Source organism: Brassica oleracea, chromosome C9, assembly GCF_000695525.1.
Source record: "Brassica oleracea var. oleracea cultivar TO1000 chromosome C9, BOL, whole genome shotgun sequence".
In the NCBI taxonomy this organism is placed as follows: Eukaryota; Viridiplantae; Streptophyta; class Magnoliopsida; order Brassicales; family Brassicaceae; genus Brassica; species Brassica oleracea.
Window position 1 is genome coordinate 1,124,635 of NC_027756.1, and position 22,612 is coordinate 1,147,246.

The 22,612-nt window shown below is 40.4% G+C and overlaps 1 protein-coding gene and 2 pseudogenes across 4 annotated transcripts; all 3 read right to left on the reverse strand.

The window, feature by feature from the left end:
* Positions 1 to 84: 84 nt before the first annotated feature.
* LOC106317760 lies at positions 85 to 22,409 on the reverse strand. 4 transcript variants are annotated; one of them, XM_013755532.1, is made up of 3 exons: positions 11,726 to 13,672; positions 10,487 to 10,494; positions 9,791 to 10,173 (listed from the first exon to the last, which is right to left on the reverse strand). In XM_013755532.1, the coding sequence occupies exons 1-3, from the start codon at positions 13,605 to 13,607 to the stop codon at positions 10,003 to 10,005; spliced, it is 2,061 nt and encodes a 686-aa protein (XP_013610986.1). In that variant the 5' UTR covers positions 13,608 to 13,672; the 3' UTR covers positions 9,791 to 10,002. The 4 variants fall into 4 exon arrangements, with proteins under 4 accessions (XP_013610984.1, XP_013610986.1, XP_013610985.1 ...); XM_013755530.1 differs by lacking the exons at positions 9,791 to 10,173; positions 10,487 to 10,494 and adding an exon at positions 85 to 302 and having other exon boundaries at positions 11,743 to 13,672; XM_013755531.1 differs by lacking the exon at positions 10,487 to 10,494 and having other exon boundaries at positions 9,791 to 10,128; positions 11,769 to 13,672.
* LOC106314027 lies at positions 308 to 2,222 on the reverse strand (annotated as a pseudogene).
* Positions 4,710 to 9,367, reverse strand: LOC106314028 (annotated as a pseudogene).
* Positions 22,410 to 22,612: the final 203 nt, after the last annotated feature.

A 22,612-nucleotide genomic window follows, 5' to 3' on the forward strand; every position in this document is an offset into this window, starting at 1 on the left:
TTTGTTATAACAAACCTTATGGATATACGATAAGTAGACAAGGGAGATCAACTCATAGTGGAAATGAACTTGTCCAAGTAAGAATTATAAGAAACGAAAACGACTAAACATCTTGCCTCCTTGGCTTTTTAATATTTATTACACTTTATAGTTATGATTGTTCATTTCGCTCTACCTCTTCCCATAGCAAACATAAACGATAAAGAAGGCACTCAACAGAGCAAAAGCATTTCTCTGAGGTTCCAGGCACCTTGAGGTTGATAGGGTACATGCAACGAGACTTGCATTCAATGCAAAATGAGTTTGCCCCAAATCTTTACTAAACTTCTTGGCATGAGCCCTGTCGAGTCTCCGAGCACACATTCTCTATGCAAGCTAGCCCGCTGATCTTTACACGTGTAGAACCATTCCTTTGAATCGGTTTCTTTTTCACAGATGTCACACCAATATTTACCACTTGCCTCCTCTTCTTCGCCATAGCACAGTGAGAGAGGATGATCGTCTACTCTGTGCTTTACCACTTTTGGTTGAGTGGCGCATTTGAAGCACAATACAAATCCACAATCACCTTCAATGCACCTGAGGACATGTCGTTCTTGTATATTGCAACCATTGCATATTCCATCTTTTTCTGTTGGAATGTAATAAAAGGGATGTTGGGGATGACTTGGATGGACAAATGGCTCAGAAATTGAACCGCACAAGACATCTAACTCCCTCATCCCTTGCTTGTACATGAAACCATTGGACCATCGAGAGCAAGCATAACAACTGAAGACACGTAGCTCTTTGTTTGTAGATAAAGTGAGCCGATCATTGTGTAGCACATGCCATTTCTTTTTAGGACATTCAGCACACTTCTGATGGAGAGAAAAATCACAATCCATACAGTCATAAAAGGATTGGAGGCCGATGGGATGGGTGCATGCGCTGCATTGTTTGTTATCCTCATACAGTATAGGTACCTTCCCACTAAGTCTTAGGTAATGCTCTTCGTGGCTGAAATGTTGTATTGTGTTGTCATCGATCACCACATATGGTTCAATGTCTTCTTCTTCTTCTTCAGGTATTCCTTCGAGTTCTTTCTGGTTCCATACATCATAACTGATGGCACATTTAGAATGAACAACATAGCCAGGACACCTCTGACAAGAAAACCCTCCATATTTCCAATCCACCTCCTTGCGACAAACTCCGCAGACAGAATTCATAGCCCCGTCACCAAGAACAGAAGTACGAGAAATACGGTGATCATGTCGATTGATGTTAATGACGCGTGGAAGTTTAAGACATTCTTGATGGATTATGAAACCACATGGAACACATATGTAGGGGCTTCGATCTCCTTTCAACCCGCAAGCATTACAAGTAAAAGAATCGAGTCTTTGAAGGAGGGTGAGTTGGTGATCATGAGCTTTCAAATCCACAACAGATTGCGGTGGCGGATTCACAACACAAGGCCAATCCAATGTGAAGTTACAAGAAGAACAATGATAAAACAATTCTTTATCAACCTTTCTTCCGCAAAGACGACATTTACCATCAGAATAGTTTGGTGGTGGACCAGTGCGGAGCTTAAGAGGATGCAAGGAGTGATAAGGGTGGTTTACCTCTGGTTGATGATCTAGTGCTGCTGGGTGCCATACACATTCCACATGGAAGGATACATCACATTCTTCACATTTGTACGGAAGTCCATAAGAAAATCCTAAATGTCCAAAAGTCTTCCCGCATTTAGCAGAACAGTTGAACAAGGTCTTCTTCTTGACAAGTGTGAGCTTGTGGGGGTGCGTCTCAAAATTGTCAATAACATCTGGTGGTGGGTACTTGGCACAGTGTAGATCCACGTCGAAGTCGCATCCGTCACAACAACGATAGCACAGATTCTGGATTTGACTTCCACATAGATCACATGTGTGACCTCGTTTTTCTTGAAGCCGGAGAGTGTGATCGGGGTGAGATGGGTGGTGGTCGATGAATTCAGAGAGTTCGTCGCCACACTTCTTGTGCACGAAGAAATCACAGAGTTTACAATAGTAGCCATCACTCTGAGGTTCAAAGCAATCACAGCAATCACCTTTCCTCATATGATCATTCCAAGGCATCATAGGATGCTCGTGAAACAGTGGTAACAACACTCCTCCCTCAGATTCCATTTGGTAGTCAGTATACGAAGAGATAGGGGAAGAAGATGGGTAAATCTCAAAGTTAGATCTAAATTTCAAAGCTATGTTAGATCGTTAGTCTCAAAGGCATTCTTAAAAAATGATACTGTATAGACTTACTTTTTACTTTTTGGTGGTCATTCAATAACAATTAAAATAGTTATCATGGTTGATTAGTTAACTATATTTAGGACAGAACCCAACAACTACAACTAATGGGAAATACTTTTCGTACAACTTTTCATTATTATATGGGATGGGGACAAGTGAGATTTTGTAAGTGCTCTAGCTTTTGTATTAGTATATTTTGAGTATTGAATAAATAGCTATTCCAAAGGTATATATTGAGCTTAATCCTATAAATAAGTAAATGTGATTGATATTAACGGCTATGTAATTTACTGAGAGAGAGAGGTGTCAGTTTCTCTGTGCGCCAAGACTCCTTACACTTTGCTTCATAATGATTGTCCAAGTCGCAACCACTGCAGGTTTCATCTTGTCAAATGGAATACAAGGGATGAGGGGTCACTTGATATATTCGTAACGTAAGGGATGAGACTTTACGATATACATTAATTCAAAACAGCACTTATATTCACAAGTGATTTTGGTCACCTAAGCAAACGCCTCAAACACAACTTGGTACAGAAGTTATTACTTATGTCTGGAAAACTTTAAGCTTAGGGAAGAGATCTGAACTCACAAAAGGACAAGTAAACTCATCGAAACAAGCCATCCTAATACGCTCCGGAGTCGCAGAAGTGTCCAAAGAAAACCATTCGCTGCCAAGACCCATCTCTGCTCTAGCCGCTTTGATCGCATCTTTACGATATCCCAACCACAAAAATCACAATAGTTATAACGTGATTCGTGTCGAAGCTCGAGACGGTGATCGGGGTGAGATGGGTGGTGGATGAATTGAGAGAGCTCGTCGTTGCCACATTTCTTGTGGACGAAAAAGTCACAGATTTTACAATAGTAGCCCTCACTCTGTGATTCATATCTCCCACAACAATCACCTTCCTCATATGATCATTCCACGGCATCATAGGATGCTCGTGAAACAATGGTAACAACACTCCTCCCTCAGATTCCATTTGGGAAAGAAGATGGGTACTCTCAAAGCTAGATCAAATTTTCAACGCAAGATTAGATGGTTAATCTCAAAGGCCTTCTTAAAAAAACAATAGACTTACTGTTCATATCTGACTTTTGGTGGTCATTTTAAAATAGTTAATCATTGTTGATTAATTAGTTCACTATATTTACTTATTTATGACAGAAACTGAGGGTATGACTGGTTTTCCCGCTACCACCCGCAAACGCAGCTTTTGCGGTTGGTAGCGGTTGTTGGCGTTTTGCAACAATTGCCCAAACCGCTCCAAACCGCTCCAAATCGCTCTAAACCTCATAAATTCAAAAGCTGGTTCCAGCTAGCGTTTGCGGTTGCGGGCGGTTGCGGGAGGATAATTTTTTTTTTTTCTAAAACAATTTAAATACAAAAATAAAATATTCAATAAAAAATTTAAATTAGAATTATAAAAATACTAAAATATATCTATTATATTTTAATTAATATTATAAAACTTTAAAATGAAAATATTTTCTGTAATTTTTAAAAAGTTTAAACTATAACTTTCTAAATATAAATTTTATATTTATTATAATATTATTATTTTTGATATTTTATAATGATATAAAATGTAAATATTGTTAATTTATTATTTAACCGCTGTTGCGTTTGGTAGCTAACCAGTCATAAGTATCCCGCAAACGCACCAATTTCTAACCGCAGAACCAGTCGTATAAATCTTTTAAAACCGTTAGAAACCGCAACCACCCGCATCCGCAAACTCCCGCAGCCGCAACCGCAACCGCTGCGGTTGAACCAGACAATACAACTAATGATAAAATTATTTTTTCTTTTCTCGTAGAACTTGTCGATATATGGGATGGTTGCATGTGATGATAATAATTGCACTAGCTGTACATTAGTATATTGAATAAACAGCTATTCCAAGGTATATGCCGTGCCTAATCCTATTAAATAAGTAAACGTGATTGATAAAGTCAGTTCTCAGTTTCTCTGTGTGCGCCAAAACGCTAAGTTGCAACCACTACAGGTTTTATCTTCGTCCATATGAATGTACGTAATACAAAGGAATCCCTAAGGGAGGAGACTTGACGGTATACATATAATTCAAAACAACACTTCCTGAATAGACAGTGAATTTGGAAACATAAGCCAAAGTCTCAAACACTACTTGGTACAGAAGTTACTGCTTATGTCGGGAAAATCGTTGAGATTACCCTCCTCATGTCTCAAACACTAAGCTTTGGGCAGAAATCTAAACTCACAAAAAGGACAAGTAAACTCCTCGAAACAAGCCATCCTGATACGTTGCGGAGTTGCAGGAGTGTCCAAAGGGAACCATTTCCTGCCAAGACCCACTTCAATCTGATTGAGCAATGGCACACGGTAGCTTCCTCATATCATTGAAAGACATCATAGATGCTCGTGATACAAGCATTTAATAGTCATCTTCACTTGTCTTCCTTAACAACATCTACTGGTTTCGCTTCCTCCTTGACGGCTTCATCTTTCTTGTCTCCTGGTTTTGCCAATTCTTCTGGAATTACAAAAAGCATTTTTCATTACGTATTTACAACTAATGACACAAACCTGAGAAACACCAAGTCTGAAAAAAAAATGATTCCTTAAGACTAGTTAACATCATCTCAAATGCGATATGAACAAAAAAAATCCAACTAGGCAAAGTGCTCTCAGTTGATCAAGAAGATGTGACACAAACATAGACTAAGAAGATCTTTATAAACCCTTATACCTACTCATCATCACTGTTTTCAAACTCTTCCATTCCACCCATTCCATCAAAGTTCTGCAAGGAAAAGAATCGACCATGAAGTCAATTTTCAAAAGCCAGATGTCTTTGATGCAAAAGATTAGTCAGCATTCTAGAAACAAACCGAGAAATCCATTCCATCCACTCCTCCCATATCCATATCTCCGGCACCTAAATCAAATCAAAAACAAAAAAAAAAGCAGAAACGAGTTAACACCTCCACAACTTTATATAAAATGCAACGAGTGAACATACACAAGAATAGCTATACAAGCTTTAAAGATGAAGGCTAACCAGAGCTATTCACTTATCCCAATCAACCTTCACATAGTGCGGCCCTTTCCCTCCACGGATCAGCTTGTTCCACCTCTCAGGCTCTGCTTTCTCTATTATGCAGAAGATGCTTCTTACTCCAATGTTAATCTTGCTTTCCTGAAAAATCAAAGAAGCTTTTTAGAGCAAGGCATCAGATGAAACAATTAAGACCAGGCTAGTAAACGAATCCCCACCTCTACATTGACTTTATCGTGAAGCTCGAGTTTAAGTTCATAACTCGATTAACTTTGGTCTCCTTGGAATCCGCTAATACTACGGTGAGGAAGATCTTCTCAGTGGTCTCGGCCCACTTCACTTCAGGATGGCCGACTGCAAAACACACATGATAAAGCAATCACCTTTCAAGACACAAAGAACATAACAAAAGAGAAAACACCAAAAACACCAAACATGTAAAGTAACTGTCATCTGATACAATAAAATTAACTGGGAACTTCAATTAATACCAAAACAATAAAATCAAATTTATAACACAAGCTTAAACCTTAAACCCTAATCAAAAACCCTAATTTGCTTCTCCGGATTCCTCAGGGAAACAATGATAGCTTAGCTTTAAATCGACCGATACTATTAAGAATCAAGACAAACCCACTAGGGATTCTTATCTACCTCATGTTTAATGGATGAAGCTCGGAGAGAAGAACCCTTAGAGAAGAGAGAAGAAGCGACGTAAAAACTAGTTCACCAAAAATTCTTGTTTGCTAAGAAAACAGTTCACCTTTTCTTATAACAAACCTTATGGACAAGTCATAAGTAGATTAGGGAGATCAACTCATAGTGGAAATGAACTTGTCCAAGTAAGAATTATAGGAAACTAAAACGAATAAAACGACTGCAAACACACATGATAAAGCATATCACCTTTCAAGAACATAAGCAAACATAACAAAAGAGAGACACCACACCAAACCAAACAGGTAAAGTAACTGTCATCTGATTCAAATACCATTAACTTGGGAACTTCAATTAATACCAAAATAATAAAACCAAGTTTATAAAACAAGTTTAAACCCTAAAACCCTGAATCCAACAGCTCTAAGAAGATGATGATGGAGTCATGAAAAGGGATTCTTAGTCTAGAGAAGTGACGCAAAGATTAGACTCTTTTTTTTTTAGAGAAATTAGGACTCCTACCAAAGAACTTTAGGCTATTTAGCTATTTACCAATTATCACTATTCAGACCACTGTGTATTTTTATCTGTGACACTGCTGACCCCTACATATATATTATAACGTACTCTACAATTGTATATAGGCAAAATCCAACACTAAGATTTGCTATGATCTTATCTTCTATCCTAATATCTCTTTCCCATGTCAAATCACCGTGAGTTCTCTCTCTTAACTCTCCTAATTGTTACAAACTTTTTCAAAATTCAAAATCAATAGCTTTCTTTCTCTTTCATCTTTCCTTTGCAAAAATATTTCTCTTTCTCGCCTAGAAACTATTTCTTCTTGAAAATTTCCAAAACTTGTTGTTTGGGAAACTTGAAAATGGAGAACAACGATGGGCAATCACCAACATGTCTAATATTGAAGAGAATTTTCGCCATTGTAGAAGAACCAGTTAGGATTACACCATAGCGTAAAACATGTGGGACTCGGAAGATTGATGAAGTGTTTTTCTATGTTGCTATTATCTTTTGGATGTGATAGATAGAAATAGAAACAAAACCTCATAGAACAGTTTCTATTGATGACAACCACAGCCTCGTATCCAAGACTAGCTCGACAAAAGAGAGCCTTCTTGAAGACATCTCGCTTACTGCCAATTTATGGATCATCATCAAAAACTATCAAGTGAGACCAAGTTCTGATAAAAGTTGAATTGAATTTTGCTTTTGTCTCTGAGAAGTTAGTGGATCTCAGGCTTCTTACTATGCATCTTGGATCTAGGGAACACGACTTTGAGTCTTTTATATCTCATAAAGAAGAAGATGAAAGAAATTTTTGGTAATGATGATGATGATAATTTGTCTGAGAAGGTATTGGAGTTGGATCCAGGGAACACGTCTTTGAGAACATATATTTAGCCGTGTAAATAATATTATATCAATTAGTTTTGACGAGGAAATGACGAGAAACATTTAACGAGTATTTTACGAGGAATCATTTACGAGGAAAAGTTTACGACCATTTTACGAGGAAATCATTTCGTGGTTGTTACGTATATTTTGCGAGGAAACTCTTTCAAGGTATTTACGTGTAGGTTACGAGGAACTATTTTCGAGGTATCTACGAGGTATTATAGCGACGTCCTTACGTGGAATATTGACGTGGTCTTTACGACGAATCGTCCTACTTCGTCTTTACGACGAAATATATTCCTCGCTAAGTTACGGCGAATTAGCGAGGAAATATGTGTTACGACAGACGTGTAACGAGCAAACGCGTTTCCTCGCTAATTCGTCGTAAAGCCTCTTTTACGACGAATTAGCGAGGAAAACCGTCCTCGTTAAGATTATGTTTTCTTGTAGTGTCTGGTTAAAAGGTCTAATATATGTGCAACACATATTTGTTAGTCGGCTAAACTATTTTTTTTACTTAGAATGCCATATTTTGTGCCCATATAGGTGTTCGAAAACATCAAAATACAGCTTTTCACCATTTCTGATTACTAAAACCAGTTACCCGGCTAAATTAAAAATTTCTTGTATAATTTGTTATTTAACCATTAATAAATTTGTTAGCTAGCTAATTATCATATTATCATATCTCTATTTGTGAGGGTTATGAGACCTAATCTCTAACTTTAAGTGAAACCCTTGGGTTCTGCAGGTGGAATGAGAGGTGTTGTCTAGACGCGTTGTCTTGATCGTTGAGTAACCCGAGGAATCTCCAGGATGTAAAAAAATGAAAGACAATGAAGTTCAAGAGATAAAATGCTTCATTTTGTTTGAGAATTTATTGGTGATTGGTATAAGTGCTTTTCCTCATTTAAACTCGATCATCCATAGAGAATCATCACCATGACTTAACAACGAAGCCCGCTCAAATCTGAGTAGCAGCGGTGGAGATCTTCCTTCTCCATGCATGTTGCGTTGAGCTTCCGGTGAGACATATTAACCGAACAGAATTCAGAACCCCATTTTCTTTAATTAATTCTATAGATAGAAAAGAGTAAAAAAAAAAGATACACAACAATCTATGGAATGAGATCTACTCCGGACAAAGGAAATTTTATTACCCATATGAAACAAGATGATTCAGATGAAGAACAAAATATATTTTACAAACTGATAGGAGATCAGAGTAAAAGAAAAAAACAGTGCTTTCACTTTCTCAAAAATACATAGAATTGAAAGAAAGAAAACATGTCTAATTCCTTTTCACTCGATGACGACAAAATAATGAGAGAAACCCCAAATATAATTTAACACATATCTTTACAAATCTTTTTATTATCCTTTTAATTTATTTCCAATCTTTTGCAAATCTAAAGAAATCGTGTCTGCCAGCTAGTTATTGTATGTACCCTACCACAGAAAAGTCGATTGAATAATCACTAAGGACACTATCGTCATTAAACTCCATCCACCAACCTTATGTTTTACTGTTTTTGGTAGATACTTAATTTCACACTCTTCCTTTGTTTTCTACCAAATTAGCTCTTTTTTTTTACTAGCTTTGATCTGTAAAAGCTCCACATAGATTGTGCGTAGTACTCGAAGTGGTTTTCCTGTACGAGCTAGTGTACAAGACGTTAGGTGCGTCACGATGAATAAACGGTGGGAGATTCAAAGGCTGGGGCTTTTACAGATCTAACGGTTAATAATAATATGAACGGTTTGAGTAAACAGTAATGAAGGCATTCAAATTTTGACTGAGCAAAACTGGAGCCACAGGATTTTATTTAGCACCAAACTCTTCTTGCCTTTGTGCAACGTTAAGGAAGTAGAAGGATAACAGTTGTTTATTTCAGGCATAGTAGTCAATGTTTTTTTGGCTCTTACAAAATCACAGCTTAATTTTGCATCATTAGAATCACTAATCATCGCCATTTTCCCATGGATGGTTTCTTCCTTTCAGGGCGTGGATACAGTGATCTCACTCACACAGTATCCAGCAGTATTCCCATGGATTATGATAGCGTCCAAAGAGTCTTTCTTCTTCTATTCTTGAATAGCCGCTGACAACACAAAAGAATGGTGATAATGTGTTGGGACAACACTTTTTTTTTAGTCCCGTAGAATCTGTAGAATCTGTTATTCGCTAGAACATGATTAACCCGGAGTTCTTAGAGTAGAGTTCTTAGTAGAAGTTAAAAAACTGTTTTTTAACTTCCGGTAAGAACTCCACTCTAAGAACTCCGGGTTAATCATGGTCTAAGAAACTAAAAACTAGTAAATATCTTGCCTCCATGAACCTACTTTATTACACTTTATAGTGCTCAATTAAAACTCAACCACCAAAACTCTTGTTTGCTAAGAAAACAGCTCGCATTTTTTTATAGCAAACCTTATGGATAAGATAAGTAGATTAGGGAGATCAACCCATAGTGGAAATGAACTTGTCCAATGAAGAATATAAGAAACTAAATGAATAGATATCTTGCCTCCATGGCCTACTTTTTTTACACTACATTTTTAATGTATGTCTCTGAGGTTCCAAGCAGACCATGACTCCATTTAAAGAATTATACACAATGAAGAGAGCAATAGTATGTCTCTGAGTTTCCAAGCACCTTGAGGTAGATAGGGTACATGCAACGATACTCACACCAGCTGCAAAATGGGCGAGTTACACTATTATTCAGCACCACCTCAAATGATCTTTTCCAAAACTCTGCTATGCTTGGTGGTTGCGTCTCGAAATTGTCAATAACATTTGGTGGTTGGCGCTTGGCACAGCCAAGGTCCACGTCAAAGTCACACAGCTCACAACGATACCACCGAGTCCACCCATGCCGCCAAGTCCTTCCATACCTCCCATTCCACCAAAGTTCTGCAAGAAGAAATAATCGAGAATGAAGTCAATTCTCAAAGCTTATATATAAAAAGAAGATAGACAATATTCAAAAGCTAGAAACAAACCGAGAAATCCATTCCACCCATTCCTCCCAAATCCATATCTCCAGCACCTAAATCAAAACAAAACGACAACGACAAACGTGTTAACACCTCCAGAACTTTATAGAAAAACAAGCTTTAAGACGAATGCTAACCAGCGTTGCCTTCGTCATCCTCATCTACCCACTTATCCCAATCAACCTTAACATAGTGCGGCGCTTTCCCTCCACGGATCAGCTTGTTCCACCTCTCAGGCTCTGCTTTCTCTATTATACAGAAGATGTTTCTTACTCCAATGTTAATCTTGCTTTCCTGAAATATCAAAGAAACTTTTTAGAACAAGGCAAAAGATGAAACAACTAAGATCCAGGTTAGTCTACTGATCCCCCCCACCTCTACATTGACTTTATCGTGAAGCTCGAGTTTAAGTTCATAAACGTGGTTCTCATGACCAGCTTTCGCAGAATAAGACGATGATGATGGAGTCATGAAAGGGATTCTTATCTACCTCATGTTTAATGGATGAAGCTTGGAGAAAGAAGAACCCTTAGAGAAGAGAGAAGAAGCGACGTAAGAACTAGTGTACAGAACATTAGGTGGATCGCAACTAATTAACGGTTAAGATGAACGGTTTGAGAAGACAGATTTCTCTTTACCAAAAATTTCAGAGGGTTACTGTCAGTTAAAAGGAGAAACTCAACCATGCACCAAAAATTCTTGTTTGCTAAGAAAACAGTTCACCTTTTGTCATAACAAACCTTATGGATAAGTCATAAGTAGATAAGGGAGATCAACTCATAGTGGAAATTAACTTGTCCAAGTATGAATTATAAGAAACTAAAACGAATAAACATCTCGCCTCCATGGCTTACTAATATTTATTACACTTTATAGTTATGATTGTTCATTTCGCCTTACCTCTTCCAATATCGAACTTTAACACCAGAGCAATCAACAGAGCAAAAGTATATCTCTGGGGCTCCGAGCAACTTGAGGTTGATAGGGTACATGCAACGAGAGTCACACCAAATGCAAAATGGGCGAGTTACACTATTATTCAGCACCGAAATGCACAAGAAACGGGGCAAAGGTATGTCTCTGAGGTTCTTCCAAGCAATTTGAAGTAGATAGGGTACTTGCAACGATCCTTACACCTCTTGCAAAACGGACGAGTTACACTATCATTGAGCCCCACCTTATACGATTTGCCCCAAAATTTTGCTACGCTTCTTGGCATAAACATCTTTCCTCATCGATGAAAAAAAAGTGCGCAAGTAACAGAGCAAATGTATGTCTCTGAGGTTCTTCCAAGCAACTTGAAGTAGATAGGGTACATGCAACGATCCTTACACCTCTTGCAAAACGGACGAGTTACACTATTATTCAGCACCACCTCATACGATTTGCCCCAAATCTTTGCTACGGTTCTTGGCATGAGCCCTGTCGAGTCTCCGAGCACACATTCTCTATGCAAACTAGCCCGCTGATCTTTACACGTGTAGAACCATTCCTTTGAATCGGTTTCTTTTTCACAGATGTCACACCAATATTTACCACTTGCCTCCTCTTCTTCGCCATAGCACAGTGAGAGAGGATGATCGTCTACTCTGTGCTTTACCACTTTTGGTTGAGTGGCGCATTTGAAGCACAATACAAATCCACAATCACCTTCAATGCACCTGAGGACATGTCGTTCTTGTATATTGCAACCATTGCATATCTTGTCATCGTTTTCTGTGGGAATGTAATATAAGGGATGGTGGGGATGACTTGGATGGACAAATGGCTCCGAAATTGAACCGCACAAGACATCTAACTCCTTATACCCATCCTTGTACATGAAACCATTGGACAATCGAGAGCAAGCATCACAATTGAAGACTTCTAGGTCCTTGTTTGTAACTAAAGTGAGCCGTTCATTGTGTAGTACATGTCGTCTCCTTTTAAGACATTCAGCACAATTCTGATGTAGAGAAAAATCACAATCCACACAGCCATAAAAAGATTGAAGACCGATGGGATGGGTGCATGCGCTGCATCGTTTGTTCTCCTCGTACAAAACACCATTCCCACAAATTCGTCTTAGGTAATGCTCTTTGTGGCTGAAATGTTGTATTGTGTTTTCATCTATCACCACATATGGTTCTGTATCTTCTTCTTCTTCGGGTACTCCTTCGAGTTCTTTCCCGTTCCACACATCATTTCTGGTAGCACATTTAGAATGAACGACATAGCCAGGACACCTCTTACAAGAAAACCCTCCACAAGTCCAGTCCACCTTCTTGCGACAAACTCCGCATACAGAGTCCACAACACCAAGAAGCAAAGTACGAGAAACACGGTGATCATGGCGATTGATGTTAATGACACGTGGAAGGCCAATACAGTCTTGATGGATCATGAAATCACATTGAACGCACATGTAAGGGCTTCGATCTCCCTTGAGACCGCAAGCATTACACGTAAAAGAAAGCAGTCGTGGAAGAAGGGTGAGTTGGTGATCATGAGCTTTCAAATCCACAGCAACTTGTGGTGGCGGGTGCAGAACACAAGGCATATCCAGTGTGAAGTTGCAAGAAGAACAATGATAAAACAATTCTTTGTCAACCTTTCTTCCGCAAAGACGACATTTACCATCAGAATAGTCCGGTGGTGGACCTGTGAGGAGCTTAAGAGGATGCAAGGAGTGGTAAGGGTGGTTTACCTCTGTCGGATGATCTAGTGGTTTTGGGTGCCATACACAATCCACGTGGAAGGATACATCGCATTCATCACATTTGTAAGGAAATCCTTCACTATGCTTCCCGCACTTAGCAGAACAGTCAATTTCAGTCCGTTTCTTGACAAGTGCGAGCTTGTGGCGGTGCTTCTCAGAATTGTCTATAACCTCTGGTGGTGTGTACTTGAAGCAGCGTAGATCCAAGTCGAAGTTACATATATCACAACGATAAGATAGAAACAAGATTCTCCTATCACATAAATCACATTTGGTGTTCAAACCTGAAAAACGTGAACGAAGCTTGAGTGTGTGATTGGGGTGATATGGGTGGTCGATAAACTGAGAGACCTCGTCGTCGCCACATTTCTTGTGCACAAAAAGGTCACATACTTTACAATAGTATCCATCGCTCTGAGATTCAAAGTATCCACAACAATCACCTTTCCTCAGATCATTCCAAGGGATCATAGGATGCTCGTGGATCTTTCGTAACGATACTCTCTCAGATTCCATTTTGCTCTCTCGTATACTCAGTGGAAGAAAGAAGAAGGAAGGGGTTGAATATGTGTCTCGTTACTCAAAGAAAAACACTCCCCTCATATTCCATTTGGTCGCGTGCTAAGTGTGCATCTCTTTCTCTGGCCCACTCAAATTCTATCCCCTCTCTCTTTTTTTTTTTTTTTTTTTCAAAATTCTATCCCCTGTCCTGTAATAGCTATGATTTTACAATAGTAGCCCTCACTCTGTGATTTATATCTCCCACAACAATCACCTTTCCTCATAACAACACTCCTCCCTCAGATTCCATTTGGGGAAGAAGATGGGTACTCTCAAAGCTAGATCAAATTTTCAACGCAAGATTAGATGGTTAATCTCAAAGGCCTTCTTAAAAAAACAATAGACTTACTGTTCATATCTGACTTTTGGTGGTCATTTTAAAATAGTTAATCATTGTTGATTAATTAGTTCACTATATTTACTTATTTATGACGGAAACTGACAATACAACTAGTGATAAATTCTTTTTTCTTTTCTCGTAGAACTTGTCGATATATGGGATGGTTGCATGTGATGATAATAATTGCACTAGCTGTACATTAGTATATTGAATAAACAGCTATTCCAAGGTATATGCCGTGCCTAATCCTATTAAATAAGTAAATGTGATTGATACTAACGGCTATGCAATTGACTGACAAAGTCAGTTCTCAGTTTCTCTGTGTGCGCCAAAACGCTAAGTTGCAACCACTACAGGTTTTATCTTCGTCCATATGAACGCACCGTTTTGGTAACACACGGTGATTGGCGATTTTGAGGCGATACGCGACCTAGGGTTCTCAGCATGATTTCGGTGCCGCCGCCGGTCTCATCGGGCACAGATCCGCCGTCGGAGGATCAGAATGACGCGTCGAAAGGGAATGGGAACGGTGACTCTTCGGGGAAGGTACATGGAAGTAAGGAACGTGCTCCAAAAGCTGCATCGTGGGTTGATGTAGCTCAGGAGAAAAAAGCTTTGAGGAGATACAATCTCGACATCACGAATCTGGAAGGGCAACTCAGTGTAGAGATTCCAGATGAAGTGGTCGTCAACGTGAACCCACTTTGGGAGGATTTTCTGATAGGGAATTTTTTGGATTCTGCGCCTCACATCGCTAGAATCCATGCCGTGGTAACACAAAATCTGGAGAGAAGGAGAAAAGGGGCAACTTGTAGAGGTGTACGAAGTCGATTCTACCACAATGAAGTTCCGAGTCCCAGACCCACAAATGAGAGCTCGGATTCTACGAAGGGGGATGTGGAGTATCGGAAACATTCCTCTAGTGGTAACGAAATGGACTCCAGAGGAGCTAAAAGAGAAACCGGAGATCACATCAATCCCAATGTGGGTCTACCTAAAGAACGTTCCTTTGAACATGTTCTCATGGGAGGGCATGAGCTTTATCACAAGCGCAGTAGGACACCCGGGGAAGCTTCATCCTGAAACAGCATCGTGTTCCAATTTCAAGCTTGCAAAAATCTTTGTGAACGCGAATTTGTCCAAGGAGTTGCCAAAGAAAATCAACTTCACAAAGAATGGGAAAGCTACTACGGTTGAGTTCATCTACCTGCGACTACCAGTCCGCTGTCACACCTGCAGCAAATGGGGGCACATGGAGAAAGCTTGTATCATGAACAAAAAAAGAAGAAACACAAAAAACAATTAATGAGATAATAGAGGAAGGGTATGCAAGGGAGAAGGCTAAAGAGCATTTGGCTATCATGGAGGGAAATAAGGAAATTCTAGAAAGTGGAAGTGGAAATGGAATGGAAATGCCAGAGCAGATAGAGGTTGAGAAAGTGATAGAAGATATTGAAGAGGGTGAAGTGGTAGCGGGTTGGTCTGATGTATCACCAGGGAAAGTCAGTAACAGCCCCAAGATATCACCAGAATATGGTCAGGTCAAAACCGCATCGCGCTTCAATGCTCTGAATCAAGTAGACGAGAATGGCGATTTGGTGGATCAGGAAAAAGAATCAGAGAATGAAAAGGGAAACTCAAGCGAAGAAGAGGAAACAGTGGCTGAAGTGGAGACAATGGGAGAAAACCCCACAACTCCAGAAAGAAAGGGTGATCATAGTGAAGAGAATAACAACTTGGTGACAGAGCAAGGGAAATATTTGGAATCTGTGGAAGAGAAAAGCTTGAGGTCTTCACTTCCAAGAGCTTCAAAAACAAATCATAAAGTGCTATCTGAAGGCGTTGGAAAGGAAATAGAGAACCCAGCTACACTGGAAAAAAGGTCTCGCAAATCTTTTCAATGACTAGTTTCTTCTGGAACGTGAGAGGCTTTAACAAGGCCGCAAAAAACACCGTTGTACATAGCTGGATTCAGAATAAGGGGCTTCAGTTTGGAGCATTACTAGAAACTAGAGTAAAGGAGAGCAAGTCGAAGCGAATAATTTCATCAGCTTTTCCGGGCTGGTCTTGTGTAAATAACTATGAGCATAGTAGGAAGCGAAGAATATGGGTAGTTTGGAACCCTCAAACGAGGGTGACTCCAGTTTTCAAGTCGGATCAGATCATCACGGTGTCGGTTCTCATGGAGGGTGAGACAGAAGAATTCCTCTGCTCCTTTGTCTATGCAGAGAACCTAGCAGAGAGGAGAAATGAACTATGGGAGGATCTCAAAGCTCATCAGGATTCACCTATGTTCCGCAATAAGGAATGGGTCATCATGGGAGATTTCAATGAAATCCTCGAAGGAGACGAACACTCAAACCACCAAGACGCAGGGCTATTTACGGCTGGTATGAGAGACTTTGAGGAGGTAGTTCAACATTGCAAACTTACAGACATGGGGTAGTTTACGTGGTGTAACAAGCGCTATGAGGGTATCATTTGTAAAAAACTGGACCGGATTCTGATCAACGAAGCTTGGTTAAATCAGCGCACTCAAGCTTATGGAGTATTTGAGGCAGGAGGCTGCTGAGATCATCTCAGAGGAAGATTCCATCTAAAGCCGGAGGCAGTGGGCAAGAGGAAGCCTTTCAAGTTTTCAAATGCTCTAGCTGACATGCCAGAGTTCCTTGAAGCCGTTAAAGAATTCTGGAGAGATACACAACCGCTATTTATCTCAACTTCAGCGCTTTATAGGTTCCAAAATCCTTAAAAGCTCTGAAGCCAAAGATCCGAGCTCTGAGCAAATCAAAGTTGGGCGAGCTAACAAAGAAGGTGAAGGAAGCTTACCTGGATCTTTGCGACAAGCAGGAGAAGCTGCTACGGAATCCATCACATGAGAATGCGCAAGCTGAGATGGTAGCAAATGAAAGATGGCAAAGAGTTTCAGGCATCGAGGAGAAGGTTCTGAAGCAAAGGTCAAAGCTTCACTGGTTACAAGTAGGAGATCACAACAACAAGGCTTTTCATAATGCCGCAAAGGTCAGAGAAGTAAGAAACGGTATTAGGGAAATTAAATATCCAAATGGTAGAGTGGTTTCTTCGCAGGATGAAATAAAAACTGAGGCTGAGAGGTTCTTCAAAGAGTTTCTCACCACAGAACCATCAGACATTCGAAGCAAAACAGTTGAGGAGTTGCAGGAGATCCTTCCTTTCAGGTGCAGTAACGAAGAGAGGTCACTACTCACAAAGCCAGTGACAGAAGACGAAATTCGAGAGGTGATTTTTCAAATGCCGAGCAACAAATCACCAGGGCCTGATGGATTCACAACGGAATTCTTCAAGGCTTCATGGAGTGTTATCGCAAAAGACTTCACAGTCGCGGTGCAATCCTTCTTTAGCAAGGGATTTCTGCATAAAGGTCTAAATTCTACAATTCTGGCTCTTATACCTAAAAGAGAAACTGCAGTGGAGATGAAAGACTATAGGCCGATTTCCTGCTGCAACATCCTGTATAAAGTGATCTCCAAGATTATCGCAAACAGACTTAAAGCCACGCTTCCTCAGTGCATCTCTCATAACCAGTCAGCGTTCGTAAAGGACAGGCTGCATGTGGAGAACCTCTTGCTGGCTACAGAGATAGTGAAGGACTATCACAAGGAAGATATAACCCCACGGTGCGCAATGAAGATCGACATTGCCAAAGCTTTCGACTCTGTTCATTGGAAGTTCCTCCTGAACACGCTGAGAGCTCTGAACATACCAGAGGAGTTTATACACTGGATCGAGTTGTGCGTCTGCACGACATCCTTCTCAGTGCAAGTCAACGGGGAGTTAGCTGGATTTTTTCAGAGCACAAGAGGCTTGAGACAAGGGTGTGCACTCTCTCCTTATCTCTTCGTTATTTGCATGAATGTTCTGTCTCATATGTTAGACAAAGCAGCTGAGAGGAAGCATATCGGCTACCACCCGCGTTGTCAGAACATTATGCTCACACACTTGTGCTTTGCGGACGACCTTATAGTGTTCACTGATGGTTCAAAGCGCTCCATCGAAGGGGTTCTCAGGATTTTTGAAGAGTTTGCAGAGGCATCGGGGTTGAAGATTAGCCTTGAGAAATCTACGTTGTACATAGCCGGTACTACATCAAACGAAGCGGAGGACATTCTCAGAGATTTTCCTCTTGTCTCCGGTCAGCTACCAGTTAGATATCTGGGACTCCTTCTCCTGACAAAGCGTATGACAGTCCACGACTACCTCCCTTTGGTTGAGAGAGTCCGAAAGCGAATGAAGTCTTGGACTGGGAGATTCCTATCACACGGAGGTCGCCTGCAACTCATAAAGTCAATCATCACAAGTCTCACAAACTTTTGGATGCAAGCTTTTAGGCTCCCGAGCAGTTGTCTAAGCGATATTGAAAAATTATGCTCAGCGTTTCTGTGGTCAGGGCCAGACTTGGAAACTAGCAAAGCAAAAGTTAGCTGGAAGGATGTCTGTCTGCCAAAGCAAGAAGGAGGACTGGGTCTGAGACCTCTTAAGGAGGTAAACAAAGTTCACGCCTTAAAACTAATATGGAGAATTCTGTCCTCTCGAAATTCGCTTTGGGTCCGGTGGGTGCAGTGTTATCTGATTCGAAAGGGATCGTTCTGGTCAGTGAGTATGAACTCAACCTCGGGATCATGGGTATGGTGTAAATTACTGAAACTATGCGATCTTGCGAAACAGTTTTTCAGAAGAGAAGTGAGGAATGGAAGAGAAACCTCCTTCTGGTATGACTCGTGGTCGAAGCTTGGCTGCTTGAAGGATGAGATAGGAGAACGAGGGTGCATTGCTCTGGGCATATCTGATAAGGCTGTTGTTGCAGATGTCCTGAGTAAGCACCGAAGAAGACGACACCGTGAGAGTCGTCTGAATGAGATTGAGAATGAATTAGAAGCGCTTAGGAATGGAGTCAGTGGGGAGGAGGATATTCCTCTTTGGAAACAGAGAGATGGGAAGTATGCAAGTGTTTTCTCTGCAAAGAAAACATGGCTGCAGTTGCGATCGGCTCAGGCAGTCTGTGAGTGGAGTCAAGGGGTATGGTTCACACAGTACACACCGAAATATTCTTTCCTCGTATGGGTTGTACTCCGACAACGACTGCAGACATGTGATAGGATAAACCGGTGGAACGCTACAGCAAACACAGCCTGTGTGCTCTGTGATGCAGCTGATGAAACCTGCCACCATCTCTTATTCAGCTGCAACTACTCAAGACAAATCTGGAAATCACTGGCTGGTGGGATTCTCCAGAATGCGTTCACTACATCTTGGAATGACGTTGTAGAGATCATCTCCAACACAAGCCTGCCACCGACGAAGAAGTTCCTTATCCGCTACACCTTTCAAGCTACGGTACATGCGCTGTGGAGAGAGCGAAATCCCCGTAGACATGGAGAACAGCCACAAACTGTGAATGTCATCACCAAGTTTGTAGATAAAACAATCAGACTCAGGCTACTCTCAGTCAAGGGGCTGGGGCAAAAGTATCTTGAGGAGAGCTTGACCACTTGGTTTGCAACAAGAGAGAGACCACCATGAAGCACTTGATGTACAAAGTTTTGATTAAATAAAATTTACATTCATTTAAAAAAAAAAAAAATGTACATAATACAAGGGAATCCCTAAGGGATGAGACTTGACGGTATACATAATTCAAAACAACACTTCCTGAATAGACAGTGAATTTGGAAACATAAGCCAAAGTCTCAAACACTACTTGGTACAGAAGTTACTGCTTATGTCGGGAAAACCTGTGAGATTACCCTCCTCATGTCTCAAACACTAAATGTAGAGAAATTCAAACACTGATGGAGATTGCGCTTGGGCTTTGCGACTTTGCACAATAACTCATAAAGTGATTTTGGTCACACAATAGATCGTAGCTTGACACAGAAGTTACGGTTTATGTCGGGGAAACCTGTGATTTTGGTGTCGATATGTAAAGTTTACCACCTGATGAAACTGAAAAGTATCAAACACTAAGCTTGGGGGCAGCAATCTGAACTCACAAAAGGAGCAAAAGAGTCCCAATTTCCATGGTAATTAACTTCACGATTTCCTTCTATAGTAGTTTATAGAGAAATGCTTTGATAAACAATCATTTTCCACCCAAGAGAAGAGAGAGATACATCTTTCTTCCATGTTTGAATAGGCAGAGAGACAACACAAAGAATGGTGATGTGTAGGACAACAACACTCGGTTACACTATGATTCACAGTGATTGTTCTTTTAGTCCTCAAGAATTTGTTACCTATAAATTTATAAGAAAACAGCTCACCTTTTTTTTGAAAAATAAAAATAAGTTCGATAGAGATCATCAAATTCATAATGGAAGTGAACTTGTCCAAGGAAGAATATAAGAAACTTAAACCAATAAACATCACTCAAACCAAATTGCACAATAAACGGAGCAAAAGTATGTCTCTGAGGTTCTTCCAAGCAACTTGAAGTAGATAGGGTACATGCAACGAGACTCACACCAGCTGCAAAACGGAAAGGAATGGTTCTACACGTGTAAAGATCAGCGGGCTAGCTTGCATAGAGAATGTGTAGCACCATTCCTTTGAATCGGTTTCTTTTTCACAGATGTCACACCAATATTTACCACTTGCCTCCTCTTCTTCGCCATAGCACAGTGAGAGAGGATGATCGTCTACTCTGTGCTTTACCACTTTTGGTTGAGTGGCGCATTTGAAGCACAATACAAATCCACAATCACCTTCAATGCACCTGAGGACATGTCGTTCTTGTATATTGCAACCATTGCATATCTTGTCATCGTTTTCTGTGGGAATGTAATATAAGGGATGGTGGGGATGACTTGGATGGACAAATGGCTCCGAAATTGAACCGCACAAGACATCTAACTCCTTATACCCATCCTTGTACATGAAACCATTGGACAATCGAGAGCAAGCATCACAATTGAAGACTTCTAGGTCCTTGTTTGTAACTAAAGTGAGCCGTTCATTGTGTAGTACATGTCGTCTCCTTTTAAGACATTCAGCACAATTCTGATGTAGAGAAAAATCACAATCCACACAGCCATAAAAAGATTGAAGACCGATGGGATGGGTGCATGCGCTGCATCGTTTGTTCTCCTCGTACAAAACACCATTCCCACAAATTCGTCTTAGGTAATGCTCTTTGTGGCTGAAATGTTGTATTGTGTTTTCATCTATCACCACATATGGTTCTGTATCTTCTTCTTCTTCGGGTACTCCTTCGAGTTCTTTCCCGTTCCACACATCATTTCTGGTAGCACATTTAGAATGAACGACATAGCCAGGACACCTCTTACAAGAAAACCCTCCACAAGTCCAGTCCACCTTCTTGCGACAAACTCCGCATACAGAGTCCACAACACCAAGAAGCAAAGTACGAGAAACACGGTGATCATGGCGATTGATGTTAATGACACGTGGAAGGCCAATACAGTCTTGATGGATCATGAAACCACAATCAAAACATGCGTAAGGGCTTCGATCTCCCTTGAGGCCGCAAGCATTACAAGTAAAAGAATCGAGTCGTGGAAGAAGGGTGAGTTGGTGATCATGCACTTTCGGATCAACAAGAGATTTTTGTGGTGGGTTCAAAACACAAGGCAGATCCAAGGTAAAGTTACAAGAAGAACAATGATAAAAATTTCTATCAACCATTTCACCGCAAATACGACATTTACCATCAGAATACTCTGGTGGTTCACCCGTGAGGAGCTTAAGAGGATGGAGGGAGTGGTAAGGGTGGTTTACCTCTGGTGAGTAATTTAGCTTTGCTTCTTGGTGCCATACACAATCCACGTGGAAGGCTACATCGCATTCATCACATTTGTAAGGAAGTCCACCACGAGCCTTCCCGCATTTAGCAGAACAGTCGAACTCAGTCCTATTCTTGAGAAGTATGAGCTTGTGGGGATGGGTCTCAAAATTGTCAATAACATTTGGTGGTTGGAGCTTGGCACAATGTAGATCCAAGTCGAAGTCACACTCGTCACAACGGTAGAATAGCTTTGAGATTTTCCAACGACAAAAATCACAATAGTTATAACGTGATTCGTGTCGAAGCTGGAGAGTGTGATCGGGATGAGATGGGTGGTCGATGTATTCAGAGAGCTCGTCGTTGCCACATTTCTTGTGGACGAAAAAGTCACAGAGTTTACAATAGTAGCCGTCACTCTGTGATTCATATCTCCCACAACAATCACCTTTCCTCAGATCATTCCAAGGCATCATAGGATGCTCGTGAAACAATGGTAACAACACTCCTCCCTCAGATTCCATTTGCTCTCTCTCGTATACTAAAGAAGATGAAGAAGAAGGAAAGTTGAATAATGGAGATGTCTCTTGAATAATGGTGGGGTGCGTATCCTCAAAGCTATTATCTCTTTCTCTGGCCACTCAAACATTATCCCTTGCAAAAAAACGTGTCTCTGCTGCTATCAATAATTGCTGCTACAGTCTTTTTTTTTTTTTTTTTTCTTAGTGTAAGATATATCTGTTTGGAAAGTATACGGGGAAATTGAGCTAGAAAATTGACCTCACAAAGAAAAAACACATAATTCATTGCATAACCATTTTCCCTAACGTTTCTATATACAGC